Source organism: Salmo trutta, chromosome 4 (assembly GCF_901001165.1).
Source record: "Salmo trutta chromosome 4, fSalTru1.1, whole genome shotgun sequence".
In the NCBI taxonomy this organism is placed as follows: Eukaryota; Metazoa; Chordata; class Actinopteri; order Salmoniformes; family Salmonidae; genus Salmo; species Salmo trutta.
Window position 1 is genome coordinate 64,902,900 of NC_042960.1, and position 18,476 is coordinate 64,921,375.

An 18,476-nucleotide genomic window follows, 5' to 3' on the forward strand; every position below is an offset into this window, starting at 1 on the left:
TAAAAATTCATGGTAAACAAAAATGTCCTTTTTGGTCTTAATTTAAGGTTAGGGTTGGGCATAAGATTGGCAGTGTCGTTAAGGTTAGAGTTAGGTTTAAAATCACATTTTAAGAAGATCAATTGTAGAAATAGGCGGGGTTTATGACTTTGTAGATGTGGCAACTAGTGATGACCCCAGCAGAGAGGAAGAGGCGAAGCGAGAGGATTTACTCAGCCCAAAATCTGTCATTGTGAGATAAGTGTTCTTATTATACCTCATTGGAGATAAGCCTTTTTTCTATGGAGGTCTATAAGAGTTTCGAATTCCGTAAGGCTTAATTGATCAAATAAAAGTTTCGCAATGTTTAGTCTGTTCAAATGTACTGATATAATTGTATGCATGTGGAATTCTGACAACTTTGAGAAAAAGGACTTGGTTTTGCCCTGTTGTTCACACGCGTATCTGTCCTCTCATTGGCTAGAATCGTCCCAGCTGTTCGCACTTGCCTTCGATCACTGAGGGTCACTCAGCTATCTTGTCAATATTACAATATCTTTGTTACCAGTCGAACCAGTTCTAGGTAACGGGCTCACTCAGGTAGGTTTTTAAAGCAATCCGTTTTTAATATCTCATCGAAAGTCTAGTTATTACAAGTTGACAAGTACATAAAGACGTTTTTAGTATTGTTTATTAGCCAGATGTATTGCTATCGGTCGGATATGCTAATTAGTTTATGCTAAGCTAACGTTAGCTACCCAGCTAGCTTCCAGCTTCATCTAACGTTAGTTAACTTATCTTTCATCTTTATGACTTACCCAAGTTTTTTTTTAAGATAGCCTAAGCTACGTTTGTAAAGTAGCATTATGTCTCTTTAAACGAAGTGTATTGATTATTTAACATTGTCATAATGAACCAACAGGTTTTGTTGACATATGGCACAACTATGTAAACATCATTAGCTAACTAGCTATAGCCTGTGGCTGGCTACACATCATATTTGCACTCAGCCTTTGGTGGTAAAGATTAAGTTAGTTAACAAGCCAACTAGGTCAATGCTTTTCTGAATCAATTATGATTAGAAAGGTCCAGCCACATCTCTATTTAAATCTGATAGTGGTCCCTCCACATTTGAATGGTTTCACACAGTAGCAGTTTTCACACAATCCATATCCTGTTTATACGTGTCTGTTATTAGCTGTCAGTGATGTCGTGTCCATGTACACTTGGGACCTGCGACGCGTCTCTTATCTCCATTGTCTACAGTGTTGGGAATGCAGCCGCCACTCCCACCAGATGAAGTCAGAGAGCTGGTGTGTTCCTGTCTTCACAGGGACCCGGTAGCTGCTGACCTGAGATGCAGCCTGTTTGTTGCTGCTGCTCAGAGCTACAAGAGGGACTCACTGCTCAGACCCTACCCCCCCAGATATATCAGAGACACTGACACCAAAGAGTTTGATGAGCTGGTGAGGAATTAGACAGGACAGAAAACACTGATATTTTCCCATATCAAAAGAGAATGTTTGACTTATAATTTAAACCTTCAGATGCAGCGTTTCTGCTAGAATTCAAACACATTATTCAGCGTCACTGTGTACCATACCTGTCCAGTTGGTGATGCAATGTACTGTAATCAATACTGTACTGTGTTGATGTAGCCGGCTCTCCTAGGTTATAGACTGCTCTTGTGTTCCTCCCAGCTGTCAGATGTGAGCAGTTTGCCTGGTGTGAGGGAGCTGGTGAGATTGAGACCTGGCAAAGCTGACCATCATCTGGCCCTCACACACTGGGTTCTCTTCTCCAAGAGCTTCGCTGTGAAGACACTACAGAAAGACGAGGTAAAGGCAAAGTCAATAACATGATCACCTCACTTTCAACATTCTCAGATTGTTGGATGTTCCTGTCAGCTCAGCATTACCATCTTATAACCTACACCTAGCGTTCACGTCAAGGGGTTTGGATCTCTTGGCGTAACTGCTAAGGTATTCTGCTGACAGTTGCTGGTCCCGGGTTTGATTCCTGGCCAGGGCGGCCCTTGAATATCCTTGTTCCCTTTCTCCTCTCTGCTGCCCCTTCCTTCACCAGTATGTCAAGCTCTGTAACCTGACAGAGGCTGAGGGGATCTCTACGCCGGTCCCGGACTTCCTGTTCGAGCTAGAGTACTGCGACCAGATGAACGTTAAGTTTGAGAAGACACGGGCGGGACGTGACCTCTTCTATGCATTCCACGGCAGCCGACTGGAGAACTTCCATTCTATCATACACAACGGACTACACTGCCACCTCAACAAGGTCAGTGCAGAAATGTGGCAGTCCCACCAGGCCTGTCATGATGGAGATGATCTTTGGTTCCCAGTAGCCCTACTTGAGTATATATTGTTGAATGATATGTTCACAGATAATTGTTATGTTGAGTTAATAGCCAATATTAGCTATAGCATCATTTGAAGTTGCAGAGTAAAATCTACTCATTTGTCAGACCATATTTATTTTTTGACAGACTGTTGTGTTTGGTGATTTTTCCCCCACAGACGTCATTGTTCGGAGAAGGCACCTACCTCACCAGTGACCTCAGCATGGCGGTCCTCTACAGTCCCCATGGCAACGGTTGGCGCGACAGCCTCCTGGGACCGTTGCTAAGCTGTGTCGCCATGTGTGAGGTCATTGACCACCCAGACGTCAAGTGCCAGGTAAAGAGGAAAGGTACGTTTGCACAACCGCTAGGATACTTCGTAACAGATAAGTGGAGACCCAACCGCTAGGATACTTCGTAACAGATAAGTGGAGACCCAACCGCCAGGATACTTCATAACAGATAAGTGGAGACCCAACCGCCAGGATACTTCATAACAGATAAGTGGAGACCCAACCGCCAGGATACTTCATAACAGATAAGTGGAGACCCAACCGCCAGGATACTTCATAACAGATAAGTGGAGACCCAACCGCCAGGATACTTCATAACAGATAAGTGGAGACCCAACCGCCATGATACCTCATAACAGATAAGTGGAGACCCAGTACAGGCAGAGGTGGATATGACTTTCCTCGGAGTCTGGTTCCTCTCAAGGTTTCTTCCTTCTATGGAGGTTTTCCTCTGCTTGTTCTTAGGGGTTGAGGCCGGGTTACCGTAATGCACTTTTTTTATGTAAAAAAAAAAAAAAAAAAAAATGGCTTTTTGATTAATTTGATGGACAATGCTACAGAAATGTAAACAACTTCTACCCCCTAAACCCTGTCAATAATTATTTCCCTAAACCTGTTTCAGACTCTGAGACCATTGACCGGCAGCGATCCAGAGCCAGGAACAGTGAAGGAGGAGAGGTCCCTCAGAAGTACTTTGTGGTCACCAACAATCAGCTGCTCCGAGTCAAATACTTGCTAGTGTACTCTCAGAGAAGACACCTGTCCAGGTTAGTCTCCTGTATGGGTGGAGCACTGCTCTTAATGTCTAACACCTCTTTGACAAACGGCTAACTGGATGTACAAATGCGGTCAAATATATTGGCACCCTTGCTCTTTACAATTGAGGTGAATGTTCTGTTTTTTTTTTTTTCAAAACTGGTTCAATGGCACCTGCTATTTAACACATGTGAGATGATAAATTGCACAGTAAACAAGAATCATTGCCTCCAATGAAATGTATTTGAATTTAGAATAATTTAGTCCAGGCCATTTTTACTTTGTTACTTTTTTGGTCCTGTGCATTTGTAAATCAAACAAATACATTTTTTTTTCAACTTCAAGTGATTTGATAAAAAAATAGTGAATCATGCAAGCGTGGCAATATATTTTACCATCTGTGTTATCTTTGCTGCCCTCTAGTGGTGTCTTGGTGTGTTGGGAAAAGGATGAACTTTCCAGCTTGGCGTCAGCAGCCGCTTCAGATTTTCATTGCCGTTCCAACTTCTATATGCGTTTACTTCTCCTGTAGTGCAGTTGTAGTCTTTTGACCTGTGTGATGTGATTTTTGTGATGTTTCCAGACATTCCCAGGGCAGGTCGTGGCTGGTCAGACATCACTTTGCCATTATGATGAGTCTCTACCTATTGCTTCTCATCTTCATCGGTACCTTCAACTCCACCACATTCCTCTCCTTCTGGAACCGGCTCTTCCGGTGACGTCACAAACACGACACTCTTCCGGTGACGTCACAAACACGACACTCTTCCGGTGGCGTCACAGAACGGTCATGGTGCTTTTCCACTTCAGCCCAAGATGGTCCAGCCTGAGGCTTTCTATGGGCTTAAACCCTGGTGTTTTACGAGATAAATAGTTTCATTTTCATCCCTTGGGCTTGACCCTAAGGCACGAGTGTGAAACTCATTCCACGGAGGACCGACTGTCTGCAGGTTTTCGCGCCTCCCTTGTACTTGATTGATGAATTAAGGTCACTGATTAGTAAATAACTCCCCTCACCTGGTTGTCAAGGTCTTAATTGAAAAGAGAAACCAGCAGACACTAGACCCTCCATGGAATGAGTTTGACACCACTGCACTTCGAACTTGGGAAGAGCAGTGTGTCAAGTTCAACAACCTGTGAAATTTCAACAGTTTCTTATGAGAAGGAATAGTTAATCTAGACATGGACCATTCTTCTCATTCATAGTGCCTTCCCTAACACAGAGACAGACCAGACAGCTGGACAGCACAGGAGACAGACCGGACGGACGGCACAGGAGACAGACCGGACGGACGGCACAGGAGACAGACCGGACGGACGGCACAGGAGACAGACCGGACGGACGGCACAGGAGACAGACCGGACGGACGGCACAGGAGACAGACCGGACGGACGGCACAGGAGACAGACCGGACGGACGGACGGCACAGGAGACAGACCGGACGGGCGGACGGCACAGGAGACAGACCGGACGGACGGCACAGGAGACAGACCGGACGGACGGACGGCACAGGAGACAGACCGGACGGACGGACGGCACAGGAGACAGACCGGACGGACGGACGGCACAGGAGACAGACCGGACGGGCGGACGGACGGCACAGGAGACAGACCGGACGGGCGGACGGACGGCACAGGAGACAGACCGGACGGACGGACGGACGGCACAGGAGACAGACCGGACGGACGGACGGACGGACGGCACAGGAGACAGACCGGACGGACGGACGGACGGCACAGGAGACAGACCGGACGGACGGCACAGGAGACAGACCGGACGGACGGACGGACGGCACAGGAGACAGACCGGACGGACGGACGGACGGCACAGGAGACAGACCGGACGGACGGACGGACGGCACAGGAGACAGACCGGACGGACGGACGGACGGACGGCACAGGAGACAGACGACGGACGGACGACGGCACAGGAGACAGACGACGGACCGGACGGACGGCCAGGAGACAGACCGGACGGACGGACGGACGGACGGCACAGGAGACAGACCGGACGGACGGACGGACGGACGGCACAGGAGACAGACCGGACGGACGGACGACGGACGGCACAGGAGACAGACCGGACGGACGGACGGACGGACGGCACAGGAGACAGACCGGACGGACGGACGGACGGACGGCACAGGAGACAGACCGGACGGACGGACGGACGGACGGCACAGGAGACAGACCGGACGGACGGACGGACGGACGGCACAGGAGACAGACCGGACGGACGGACGGACGGACGGCACAGGAGACAGACCGGACGGACGGACGGACGGACGGACGGCACAGGAGACAGACCGGACGGACGGACGGACGGACGGACGGCACAGGAGACAGACCGGACGGACGGACGGACGGACGGACGGCACAGGAGACAGACCGGACGGACGGACGGACGGCACAGGAGACAGACCGGACGGACGGACGGACGGACGGCACAGGAGACAGACCGGACGGACGGACGGACGGACGGCACAGGAGACAGACCGGAGGACGGACGGACGGACGGCACAGGAGACAGACCGGACGGACGGACGGCACAGGAGACAGACCGGACGGACGGACGGACGGCACAGGAGACAGACCGGACGGACGGACGGACGGCACAGGAGACAGACCGGACGGACGGACGGACGGCACAGGAGACAGACCGGACGGACGGACGGACGGACGGACGGACGGCACAGGAGACAGACCGGACGGACGGACGGACGGACGGACGGACGGACGGCACAGGAGACAGACCGGACGGACGGACGGACGGACGGACGGACGGCACAGGAGACAGACCGGACGGACGGACGGACGGACGGACGGACGGACGGACGGACGGCACAGGAGACAGACCGGACGGACGGACGGACGGACGGACGGACGGACGGCACAGGAGACAGACCGGACGGACGGACGGACGGACGGACGGCACAGGAGACAGACCGGACGGACGGACGGACGGACGGACGGACGGCACAGGAGACAGACCGGACGGACGGACGGACGGACGGCACAGGAGACAGACCGGACGGACGGACGGACGGACGGCACAGGAGACAGACCGGACGGACGGACGGACGGACGGCACAGGAGACAGACCGGACGGCACAGGAGACAGACCGGACGGACGGACGGCACAGGAGACAGACCGGACGGACGGACGGACGGCACAGGAGACAGACCGGACGGACGGACGGCACAGGAGACAGACCGGACGGACGGACGGCACAGGAGACAGACCGGACGGACGGCACAGGAGACAGACCGGACGGACGGACAGCACAGGAGACGTGGGCAAATAGGACAAACACCTTAACACTGTTTCCCTTTCATATGTTTTCCATCTTCCAACCCTTTGTATGTACAGTATGCATGGTTATCACTGCTATGGTTATAACACCCTCACATGCTGACAACACCGCCCGCGTCTCGCGAGCGTTGCAAAATAAGTGTACACATACATGTTATTCAATCATTGCGTCCACACTGTTCATGCGGGTCAACGAGCGTCTGCATAGATGGCCAGCGCTTTGTGACGCTTGACGTGCTGCAAGTCCTGCCTCTCCCATCTCATTGGTTTTTAGGAGTGTATATACCCACATGGGTGATTGAAAGATGAACTGAGGTCTACTCTCCACTCCAGTTGATGGTGGTAATGCACCTTAAAGTTGGTTGCCAACCGCCATATAAAGTCCGAAGAAGAAGCCTGAAGGAGGAGAGATTACTAGAAACACTTGGTTTACCCTTTTATCTGTGGATTAATTGTCGGAGTAGAGGACCTTGTGCATTTCAGGTAAAATTACAACCCAAGGTTTATATCCCAGGACAAATTAGCTAGCAACAGCAAGCTAGCTAGCTAAATTGCCATATATGTTTAATGCTTTTTGACCTGGGTGGACAAAATCAACATGCGCCCGATGGCGGACGCACGTGGAGCGGTGTGGTCAGCACGTAGACTGTTTTCACATGAAGGAAACCATGCTTTGAGTCATTTCCTGTTGTTGAAAGTAAACGTTATCATGGACTACTATGTAATATCGCTGAGTATACCTTTTTTTTTATCATTAACAAACAAGTTTTGAGGTCAATTTCAGTACATTGAAATTTCAAATTTCCTTCATTAATATGTCATTTAGCAGACGCTTTTATCCAATGCGACTTAGTCATGCATGCATATGGTTTACGTTGTCCCAGGAATCAAACCCACTATTCTGACGTGGCAAGCGCTACAGAGGACCATTGAAGAGAATAGGAATTTCAGTGTACTTCCTAAAATAACTGGAATTAAAATGGAATTGACCCTGCTAACAAATATACAGTGCATTCGGAAAGTATTCAGACCCCTTGACTTTTTCCACATTTTATGTTAGAGCTTTATTCTAAAATGCATTCAATTGCCTCCCCCCAGTCTAGACGCACAATACCCCATAATGACAAAGCAAAAACAGGTTTATAGAAATGTTTGCAAATTTATAACAAATGTTAAAGTATTCAGTCCCTTTTACTCTGTACTTTGTTGAAGCATCTTTGGAAGCGATTACAGCCTTGGTTCCAATCAATTGAATTTACCACAGGTAGACAGACTCCAATCAAGTTGTAGAAATATCTCAAGGAGGGTCAATGGAAACAGGAAGCACCTGAGCTCAATTTTGAGTCTCATAGCAAAAGTGGCTGAATACTAATGTAAATAAAGCATTTCTGTTTTTTATTATTTTGAATACATTAGCAAAAATGTCTAAAAACCTGTTTGCACTTCGTCTTTATGGGGTATTGTGTGTAGATTGATATTTATGTTTTAATACATTTTAGAATAAGGCTGTAACATAACAAAATGTGGGAAAAGGGAAGGGGTCTGAATACTTTCTGAATGCTCTGTATACAGTTATTGTGCTCAGTTTATTTGTATTTATTGTTGCACAACTACTTACATTTTGCCTGCATCTGCCTTACGCTTAGCAAATATAAAATACTGCTAAGATTTGTTGCTTTTCATCAGTAATCACTGCTAATATCAGTCTGCAGTAGTGTTACTTCTGGGTTGTGTTCATTAGGGCACACAGTAGCAAAACGTTTCGCAACAGAAACAAATGTGTTTCTCATTGGACAAGGAGTCCTGTCGGTGTAGTCCTTGTATCTGTACATCTTTGTGGTCAACGTCTTCTTTGTTCTGTTTTTTTTTTTCACCTCATGACAAGTGAAGGACTTTCCACAGTTGTTTTTTAAAAAATAAATAATGGTTTGCGTTGGACTTTTTATCATGAAAAGCCACTTGAATTTGTCAAGAGGACCCTAATTCTTGAAGAGCTGTTATATATTCTTTATACATAATTTAATTGTTTTATTGTTATAAGATATTCCCAAAACAATCATATCAAATAAAATGTGCTTTTGTATTGCTTATGTGACATTTTCCATTTCTTACAGTTGATCTTAATCGTAACAAAATGTAAATTTCTTTTTTTGAGACAATTAAACTTTTATTTAACTTGTGGATTATAGCTGCAACATACATCAAGATTAGCTAGTAGGCTGTTTCTCATGAAATATCACATCTCAACAGCACTTTATAAACTATACAAGATTAGACAGAGCTAGTAGGCTGTTTCTCATGAAATATCACATCTCAACAGCACTTTATAAACTATACAAGATTAGACAGAGCCAGCGTAGCTAGTAGACTGTTTCTCTTAAACTCAAGGGATTTGAGGTTGGGAGTATTCAGATATTTCTATGTATAAAAAAGTGAAAAGAATTGTAGATACTCTTGGTGTAGGTACTGTTGGTGACTGTGGCCTGTAAATAAGAACTTACTGGTTTGTTGGATGATCCACTACTTGGCCAAAAGTATGTGGACACCTGCTTGTTGAACATCTCATTCCAAAATCATGGGCATTAATATGGAGTTGGCCCACCCTTTGCTGCTATAGCAGCCTTCAGTCTTCTGGGAAGGCTTTCCACTAGATGTTGGAACATTGCTGCAGGTACTTGCTTCCATTCAGCCACAAGAGCATTAGTGAGGTCGGGCACTGATGTTGGATGATTAGGCCTGGCTCACAGTCTGCGTTCCAATTCATCCCAAAGAGTTGAGGTCAGGGCTCTGTGCAGGCCAGTCAAGTTCTTCCACACCGATCTCAACAAACCATTTCTGTATGGGCCTCGCTTTGTGTACAGGGGTGTTATCATGCTGAAACAGGAAAGGACTTCCCCAAACTGTTGCCACAAAGTTGGATGCACAGAATCTTCATTGTATGCTGTAGCGTTAAGATTTCCCTTCCCTGGAACTAAGGGGCCTAGCCTGAACCATGAAAAACAGCCCCATACCATTATTCCTCCACCAAACTTTACAGTTGGCACTATGCACTCTGGCAGGCAGCGTTTTCCTGGCATCCGCCAAACCCAGATTGGTCCGTCGGACTGCCAGAGGGTGAAGCGTGATTCATCACTCCAGAGAACACGTTTCCACTGCTCCAGAGTCCAAGGGCGATGAGCTTTACACCACTCCAGCCGACGCTTGGCATTGCACATGGTGATCTTAGGCTTGTGTGCGGCTGCTCGGCCATGGAAACACATTTCATGAAGCTCCCAACGAACAGTTATTGTGCTGACGTTGCTTCCAGAGACAGTTTGGAACTCGGTAGTGACAGTTGCAACCCGAGGACAGATACATTTTACGCGCTTCAAGCACTCGCCGGTCACATTCTGTGAGCTTGTGTGGCCTACCACTTTGCGGCTGAGCCGTTGTTGCTCTTAGATGTTTCCACTTCACAATAACAGCACTTACAGTTGACCGGGGCAGCTCTAGCGTGGCAGAAATTTGACGAACTGACTTGTTAGAACGGTGGCATCCTATGACGGTGCCACGTTGAAAGTCACTGAGTCCTTCAGTAAGGCCATTCTTCTGCCAATGTTTGTCTATGGAGATTGCATGGTTGCACACTCTATTTTATACACCTGTCAGCAACGGGTGTGGTTGAAATAGCTGAATCCACTAATTTGAATGGGCTGTCCACATACTTTTGTATATATAATGTATGTCTATAGGTGTAGACAGAGAGTGTGGAATGGGGATGTCATCCTGTGTCGAGATGAGAAGATAAATAAAAGCTTTGAAACACTCGTTTGATGTAGAACTTCTAGTTGTGAGTCTTATTGGTCTGTGTGTTCCTCCATATTGTAACTTTATCATGCTGCCTGTCCGTGGGAATGTTTTATGACAGCTGGATCCCTGAAGGTCCATTCTTATCTGTGTTCATTATCAGTGAAAAAACAACAGGACCAATACACGGGCTTGATAACAGTGGCGGCTAGCTTTGTTCACCGAGGAGTCTGCCATACACAAACTATTATGTAAATAAATCCCTGCCTGGTCTGTCCCTGTCTAGATAACACAAGGCTGTCCCTGTCAATGTTCTTGGATATGAGCTATTGAATAGAAGAGGAAACACTAGTTTAGTCAGTAAGGATGGATTTACGTAAATTAATATGCTTTTGAATCGTAGTAATATGGAAATATGTTGTGCAATCTTGTGTCAATAGTTTACTTACAAACTGAAAACATTTAGCAAAGGGTCGGTTTGCATAAAACAATTTATAGCTTAGCATTTTATGACTTTAATCAATAATATTTCTCAACTGATATTTTAATGAATAAATACAGTATGTTCCCTTGGACCAGATTTATTAAACATATGCATTAGAACAAAGTTGGTTCCAGAAGAAAGTTAATAGCTGCAAAAAAACATCAACGCCAAATCACTAATCTGTCGGTTTTTACATTTTTTATTTATCAACCTTGATGTACCTTCGTGCCCTACATTCCCTCTGGAAATTAACAGATGCAAAGTTTAAATTTGTACCTAAACATCCAAACTAGGTGGATAATATATATATTTTTTAATGCTTTCAGACTGTGGCTTATCAGATTTCACAATGTTCTATTAGTTACATTTTAGCAGACGCTCTTATCCAGAGCAACTTACAGTAGTGAATACATACATTTCAAACATTTCATTTCATGCATTTTTATTTTTTTTGGTACTGGCCCCCCGTGGGAATCGAACCCACAACCCTGGCGTTGCACACACCATGCTGGCATTGCAAACACCATGCTCTACCAACTGAGCCACAGGGAAGGTACTTAAGTAAACATACTTTAAAGCACTACTTACGTAGTTTTTTGGAGTATCCTGTACTTTACTTTTTATCTTTTTTTACTACTTTTACTTCACTACATTCCTAAAGAAAATAATGTACTTTTTACTCCATAGAGTACTTGTACATTTTGAATGCTTATTAGTTAATACCGTTTGGAATTAAAATTGAGAAGCAGCTGACATCCTCTTGATTTTTTTTTAAATCGCCGTCCTTTAATTTTATCTTGTGTTTCAGAAGCCTGTGATTGTAACTGAGATATCAAAAATGTCTGTGGAATGACTGATAACTTGGCTGCTCAATGAAGGCCTACTTCTCACAAAAATTACCACCTGTACTTGTGAATTAGTTTTTTTCTTTCTTGATTACTATTTCTTCACCAGAAGGCACTTTATATAAGCCAGACAGACGTCTGAAGGACGTTCAGAGAACAACCAGCCTATTGTTGGGCCAGGCAGTGTTCTTGTCTCCTACTGACTTTGTTATTGTAGGCTCATAAAGACTGTTATTCAGTAACCTCTATGCAGGTGTACAGTGTGTTCAGAAAGCGTTCAGAAACACCCCTTGATTTTTTCCCACATTTTCTGTTACAGCCTGATTTCTATATATATATATATTGTCACTGACCTACACACAATGCCTCATAATGTCAAAGTGGAATTGTGTTTTTAGACATTTTTTACAAATTCATTAAAAATGAAAAGCTGAAACGTCTTGATGTCTATAAGTATTCAACCCATTTGTTATGGTAAACCTAAATAAGTTCAGGAGTAAACATTTGCTTAACAAGTAACATAAGTTGCATGGACTCACTCTTTGTGCAATAATAGTGTTTTTAATATGATTTTTCTATGATTACATCATCTCTGTATCCCACACATTCAATTATCTGTAAGGTCCGTCATTCGAGCAGTGCATTTCAAACACAGATTCAACCACAAAGACTAGGGAGGTTTTCCAACGCCTCACAAAAGAATGACATCTATTTGTACATGGGTAAAAATGGAAAAAGCAGACATTGAATATCCCTTTGAACATGTTGAAGTTATTAATTACGCTTTGGATGGTGTATCGATACACCCAGTCACTACAAAGATACAGGCGTCCTTCCTAACTCAGTTGCCGGAGAGGAAGGAAACCGCTCAGGGATTTCACCAGACCAATGGTGACTTTAAAATAGTTGCAGAGTTTAATGGCTGTGATGGAACTGAGGATGGATCAACAACATTGTAGTTACTCCACAATACTATCCTAAATGACAGAGTGAAAATAAGGAAGCCTGTACAGAATAAAAATATTCCAAAACATGCATCCTGTTTGCAACAAGGCACTAAAGTAATACTGCAAAAACTGTGGCAAAGCAATTCACTTTGTGTCCTGAATACAAAGTGTTATGTTTGGGGCAAATCCAATACAACACATTACTGACTACCACTCTCCATATTTTAGTGCTGGCTGCATCATAGAGGTAGCTGCATCATAGTGGTGGCTGCATCATAGTGCTGGCTGTATCATAGTGGTAGCTGCATCATAGTGCTGGCTGCATCATAGTGCTGGCTGCATCATAGTGGTGGCTGCATCATAGTGCTGGCTGCATCATAGTGCTGGCTGCATCATAGTGGTGGCTGCATCATAGTGGTGGCTGCATCATAGTGCTGGCTGCATCATAGTGCTTGCTCCATCATAGTGCTGGCTGCATCATAGTGCTGGCTGCATCATAGTGGTGGCTGCATCATAGTGGTAGCTGCATCATAGTGCTGGCTGCATCATAGTGCTGGCTGCATCATAGTGGTAGCTGCATCATAGTGCTGGCTGCATCATAGTGCTGGCTGCATCATAGTGGTGGCTGCGTCATAGTGCTGGCTGCATCATAGTGCTGGCTGCATCATAGTGCTGGCTGCATCATAGTGGTAGCTGCATCATAGTGCTGGCTGCATCATAGTGCTTGCTCCATCATAGTGCTGGCTGCATCATAGTGGTGGCTGCATCATAGTGGTAGCTGCATCATAGTGCTGGCTGCATCATAGTGGTGGCTGCATCATAGTGGTAGCTGCATCATAGTGCTGGCTGCATCATAGTGCTGGCTGCATCATAGTGGTAGCTGCATCATAGTGCTGGCTGCATCATAGTGGTGGCTGCATCATAGTGCTGGCTGCATCATAGTGCTTGCTCCATCATAGTGCTGGCTGCATCATAGTGGTGGCTGCATCATAATGCTGGCTGGATCATTGTGGTGGCTGCATCATAGTGGTAGCTGCATCATAGTGCTGGCTGCATCATAGTGCTGGCTGCATCATAGTGGTAGCTGCATCATAGTGCTGGCTGCATCATAGTGGTGGCTGCATCATAGTGCTGGCTGCATCATAGTGCTTGCTCCATCATAGTGCTGGCTGCATCATAGTGGTGGCTGCATCATAATGCTGGCTGCATCATAGTGGGAGCTGCATCATAGTGCTGGTTGCATCATCTTATAGGTATGCTTGTAATCATCAAGGACTGGGGAGTTTTTCAGGATAAAAAAGAAACGGAACTAAGCACGGGCAAAATCCTAGAGGAAAACCTACTTCAGTCTGCTTTCACAAGACACTAGGAGATGAATTCACCTTTCAGCAGGACAATAACCTAAAAAACAAGGCCAAATCTACACTGCCGTTGCTTACCAAGAAGACAGTCAATGTTGCTGAGTGGCCAAGTTACATTATTGGCATAAATCTACTTGAAAATTTAGCAATGATCAACAACCAATTTGACAGAGATTGAAGAATTTAAAAAATAATAATGGGCAAATGTTGCACAATACAGGTGTGGAAAGCTCTTAACTTACCCAGAAAGCCTCACAGCTGTTATTGCTGCCAAAGGTGCTTCTACAAAAAGTATTGACTCAGGGATGTGAATACTTACATACATAAATGAGATATTTCTGTATTTTATTTTCAATAGATTTGCTAAAATGTCTAAAAACATGTTTTAGCTTTTTCATTATGGGGTGAGAATCATTTAAAAAAAATGTTTTAAATAATTTTGAATTCAGGTTATAACACAACAAAAATGTGGAATATGTCAAGGGGGTATATGAATACTTTCTACCTTAACCTCATCGGTCCAAAATCTATTCAAAATCGAGCATGTACTCAGAAAGATTGGATACTCAGATGTGTGTTGTTATTGTACCCCAAAAAGCTTTAACATAGGGACATGGATATTTGATCCACTACATTAAACAATTGTGCATGTTGGAATATGTAAGGACACGTTATAATCTACAAAATATCATTTTTATTCACAAAATTCAAGATGCAGTCAATTTATCACATTCAAAATGTACACAGGCAATGTATTTACCACAACAAAAAATATTATTGTCAAGTTATTCAAATGATGTATTTGAAAATAGCTGCCATTCAGTATCTGTAACACACTGTATCAGTGAAAATTCTAGTAAGGGGTTTCTTCTCAAAGCATCAGTTCGGACATCCAGGCACTAAGCACACAAAATACCCCTCCGCATTACTCTGTTGAGAAAAGATATATACAATTCAAAAGGTGCAGAAATGTATTATTCCAAAGCAGATTGTGAATGTTCAACCTATTATAAGGAATGTAAAGTATTTACAACTGCTACCCTGGTGTAGATACCACCACGAGAAATTGCTATCATTTATGACATCATATCTGTCATACAGTTGGAATTCTGGGTACGATTAGTCCGTTCACAACTTGGCACGCTGTAGCTCACCTGTAGGTTGTGGTGACAGATGGGGTGGTGGTTGTAGTGGTGGTGACGGTGGGGCTCGGCCAGGTGGTTGTGAACACACCTCCCAAAGCGGTGCAGGCAGGCTGGGTCTGAGGGGGCACAGGTCTGTGGGCAGGAGGCTGTGGACGGGGGTCTCAAGACCAGACAGCTGGAGCATGACGTGTGCTGGCATTTACCATGACACTCCTGCTTCTCCAGGGACACTAACCTGCCACAGGGAGAGAGAGTAATTCATAGAGCTTTTAAAGGACATGAAAAGGGTAGTACATGGGAGGCAAGTGATGAGAACTGAGAGGTAGAGTTGGTCGATCAATTCCGTTCCAATTCTGACAGATTTTCAATAGAATTGACCCTAACTTTTGAGAGAATTATTCTGTTTCCAGGCAAGGAAAACAGGTAGAAACTCTGAGGGGAGGGAGAGAGGGAATGGACTGCGGGTTTGGACTGAGATGTCCCGGTCCAGATATATTCACCCACCTGGCAGAGCACACCTCATTAGGATTGGCCTGACAGTAGTCCCAGGTGCATTCTGGGCGACAGGACTCCACATCCAGGGTCTCCAGCACTGCCAGGAAAAAAAATGCTTATGAGACAAAGGAAGGTAAACGACCTAAACCATATAACCTAAACCATATAACCTAAACCATATAACCTAAACCATACAACCTAAACCATATAACCTAAACCATATAACCTAAACCATATAACCTAAACCATACAACCTAAACCATATAACCTAAACCATACAACCTAAACCATATAACCTAAACCATATAACCTAAACCATACAACCTAAACCATATAACCTAAACCATATAACCTAAACCATATAACCTAAACCATACAACCTAAACCATATAACCTAAACCATATAACCTAAACCATACATTACTATTCATGTAAAACTTGTACAACTACTACTTGTAATAGTGTATAAAACAATGAAGGGGACCACTATGAGCATCCATCCTGTATAGAGCTATCTGTAGTGGTCCGACTGCTATCTCTCTGTGATGTCAGATCTCTCTGTGATGTCAGATCTCTCTGTGATGTCAGATATATTAAATAGGAGAATCTACAACAATTGAATCCTTAACTATACAGACGATAGTAACAGGTAGGACCATTCATTTCACCATTCGTCTAGATAACAGGTGTAATTATGTGTTAACTGTTAACAGGAGAAAGTATCTTTGATTCAAAGGATTCCTTCGCCGACACGATCGCATTTCACAGCTCGTAAATAAGAAAAGCCTCATTGGTGCCAATTTCTGGTGCGTACGTCTCCGCAGCTCAACATCTCAGGTATGGAATGCACGTCGTGTCATTTAAAGATTCATTACACGTCAGGGACCATGGACGAACAGCAGACCGTGATTCAGAAGCACAGTTGCAGCGCTTCTCATTCAAAACCAATGATATTTTATCATGTATAGTAAAGCAGGGGCACAACTTTGGTTTTAGAAGTTTGGGGGACAAATATAAATAAATATATATATATATATATATATATATATATATATATATATATATATATATTTTTTATCCATCCAGTCAGATAAACACTTTAAATAGCCTACCCGACCACTCGGAGGTGTCCCCATGGTTCTAAAGCCTCATTTTGTATCACATTCCAATTATTAAACTGGGGTGGGACAAAAATCTAATTTCAGAATGTGGGGGGGGGGGGGGGGGGGGCATGTCCCCCCCTGTCCCCGTCCCCAGTGAAAGTTGCGCCCCTGTAGTAAAGTATTAGAATGCCTTCAGTGACACTGTTCTAGGCCCAGGGATATTCTCCTCCTTGATTTCACTACAGTACACTCTGCTTACAGTGAACGTGGTTTTAGTAATCGACCATTTATAGTGATCAAATTGTCCTGCACAGATGTGATTACAATAAGAGAAGTGCATTGAATAACACGGTGGTGGGGAATGTTGTCCGTCAGTGTATCCTACCTGCTTTACAGATACCTTTACGTTCCTCTGTGTCTGGTATTCCCTCAGCAGCCGAGACAGACTCCTGGTAGACACACACCAACCCCTCGTCACACTTGCCCAGGTAGTCCCAGGTCCCACCACAGCTCTCCCCAGCCGTCCTGGCACAGGCTGGGCAGCAGCCGCAGACCCCCGTGGTCTGGCCACCTTTACACTGGAGCTTCAGGGCCCGGCGGTGGGTGCAGTGGATTCTCTCACAGGGCGGACAGTGGAGGGCCTGAAGGGTCTGGGACTGGGCCTCGGATTGGTGTGAGGTCTCTGACCCTGACTCCCCCAGTGATGCTGCTACTGCTGCTACTACCAACAGCCACATCTGTGTATGACAATGACTGATGATCATTCTGGCGGTGTGAGGTGAGAGGACTTGGTGAGGATCTTTTATGCGGTCGTCGTTGGCAACACCTAGGCAGTTTACAAGGCACCACCTCTCCACCCCCTGTAGCAGCCAATGGATGGAGGGGGGGGGGGGGGTATTACAGTAGGGTTGCTGTGTGTAGTGAATGTGTTTGTATAGTGCGTGTGTGTGCGTGTAGTGTGTGTGTGTGTGTGTGTGTAGTGTGTGTTATCCATCAACAGACCTTATCTTTACCATCTCCTTTGTTGTTGTTTGTTCATTCCAAATAAATCTTTCTTTTGAAGTGATTTTTGTAGTAGATTAGCTTGATCCAGGTCTGCTGTACAAGACTCTTACAAAGACCCTTTGTAATACAGGTCACATGACGACAACCAAGTGGGGCAATTCAGTGGGATCAGATAGTCACCTTCTTACAAGGCCAAAAGGACAAGATTAGGACATTGGCAGGTTATCTGAACAACCCTCTGGGCTTTCTAGAAGTCTGGAGGCCCGTCATAAAAGTCTAGCGAGTCGTGTGCCTTAAAACGAATATGTACACGATGTCTCTGAGGTCAGACCCTTGACCTGACCCTTGACCTGACATCAATCAACTGCCGCTCTGCTGCAAGAATTATGAAATATCACAGCTGAGAACTATTATGGCAGCAAAAAGTTTAAGGAAAAGTCTGATGGAGATGAAGTCCCTCACATCAAAGGAATTAAACGGTTTATTAACGTAATGTAGTTAGAAACTCGTTCGCCAGACTCTTCCCATTATGCTCTGTGCACAATTAGCAGATAAACCCACAAAATAACATTACAATTCCTCATACCTGATAAACCAAAATTATACAAATT

The 18,476-nt window shown here is 44.9% G+C and overlaps 2 protein-coding genes across 3 annotated transcripts; one reads left to right on the forward strand and one right to left on the reverse strand.

The window, feature by feature from the left end:
• The first annotated feature begins 248 nt into the window (after positions 1 to 248).
• On the forward strand, positions 249 to 4,755 carry LOC115192869 (protein mono-ADP-ribosyltransferase PARP16). Its single transcript, XM_029751782.1, has 7 exons — positions 249 to 579; positions 1,246 to 1,445; positions 1,680 to 1,817; positions 2,065 to 2,271; positions 2,511 to 2,682; positions 3,248 to 3,392; positions 3,965 to 4,755. Exons 2-7 carry the CDS (start codon positions 1,254 to 1,256, stop codon positions 4,098 to 4,100), a joined length of 990 nt encoding a protein of 329 aa, XP_029607642.1. The 5' UTR covers positions 249 to 579; positions 1,246 to 1,253; the 3' UTR covers positions 4,101 to 4,755.
• A 10,036-nt stretch (positions 4,756 to 14,791) lies between these two features.
• si:ch73-330k17.3 (cysteine-rich motor neuron 1 protein) lies at positions 14,792 to 17,620 on the reverse strand. Of its 2 annotated transcripts, none has more exons than XM_029749359.1 (4): positions 17,261 to 17,620; positions 15,767 to 15,854; positions 15,272 to 15,497; positions 14,792 to 15,047 (listed from the first exon to the last, which is right to left on the reverse strand). In XM_029749359.1, exons 1-4 carry the CDS (start codon positions 17,595 to 17,597, stop codon positions 14,997 to 14,999), a joined length of 702 nt encoding a protein of 233 aa, XP_029605219.1. In that variant the 5' UTR covers positions 17,598 to 17,620; the 3' UTR covers positions 14,792 to 14,996. The 2 variants fall into 2 exon arrangements, with proteins under 2 accessions (XP_029605219.1, XP_029605218.1); XM_029749358.1 differs by having other exon boundaries at positions 17,246 to 17,620.
• Between the last annotated feature and the right edge of the window lie 856 nt (positions 17,621 to 18,476).

What these genes read in the sequence shown, in the direction of transcription:
- LOC115192869 (XM_029751782.1), top strand. Translation starts at nt 1,254, where the DNA reads ATGCAGCCGCCACTCCCACCAGATGAAGTCAGAGAGCTGGTGTGTTCC. An exon ending in CCAAAGAGTTTGATGAGCTG is followed by an intron (nt 1,446 to 1,679) that starts GTGAGGAATTAG and finishes TGTTCCTCCCAG; the next exon opens with CTGTCAGATGTGAGCAGTTT. An exon ending in GTGCCAGGTAAAGAGGAAAG is followed by an intron (nt 2,683 to 3,247) that starts GTACGTTTGCAC and finishes AACCTGTTTCAG; the next exon opens with ACTCTGAGACCATTGACCGG.
- si:ch73-330k17.3 (XM_029749358.1), bottom strand. Translation starts at nt 17,597, where the DNA reads ATGTGGCTGTTGGTAGTAGCAGCAGTAGCAGCATCACTGGGGGAGTCA. An exon ending in TAAAGGTATCTGTAAAGCAG is followed by an intron (nt 15,855 to 17,245) that starts GTAGGATACACT and finishes TTTTCCTGGCAG; the next exon opens with TGCTGGAGACCCTGGATGTG. An exon ending in TCTGTCACCACAACCTACAG is followed by an intron (nt 15,048 to 15,271) that starts GTGAGCTACAGC and finishes TTTTCTCAACAG; the next exon opens with AGTAATGCGGAGGGGTATTT.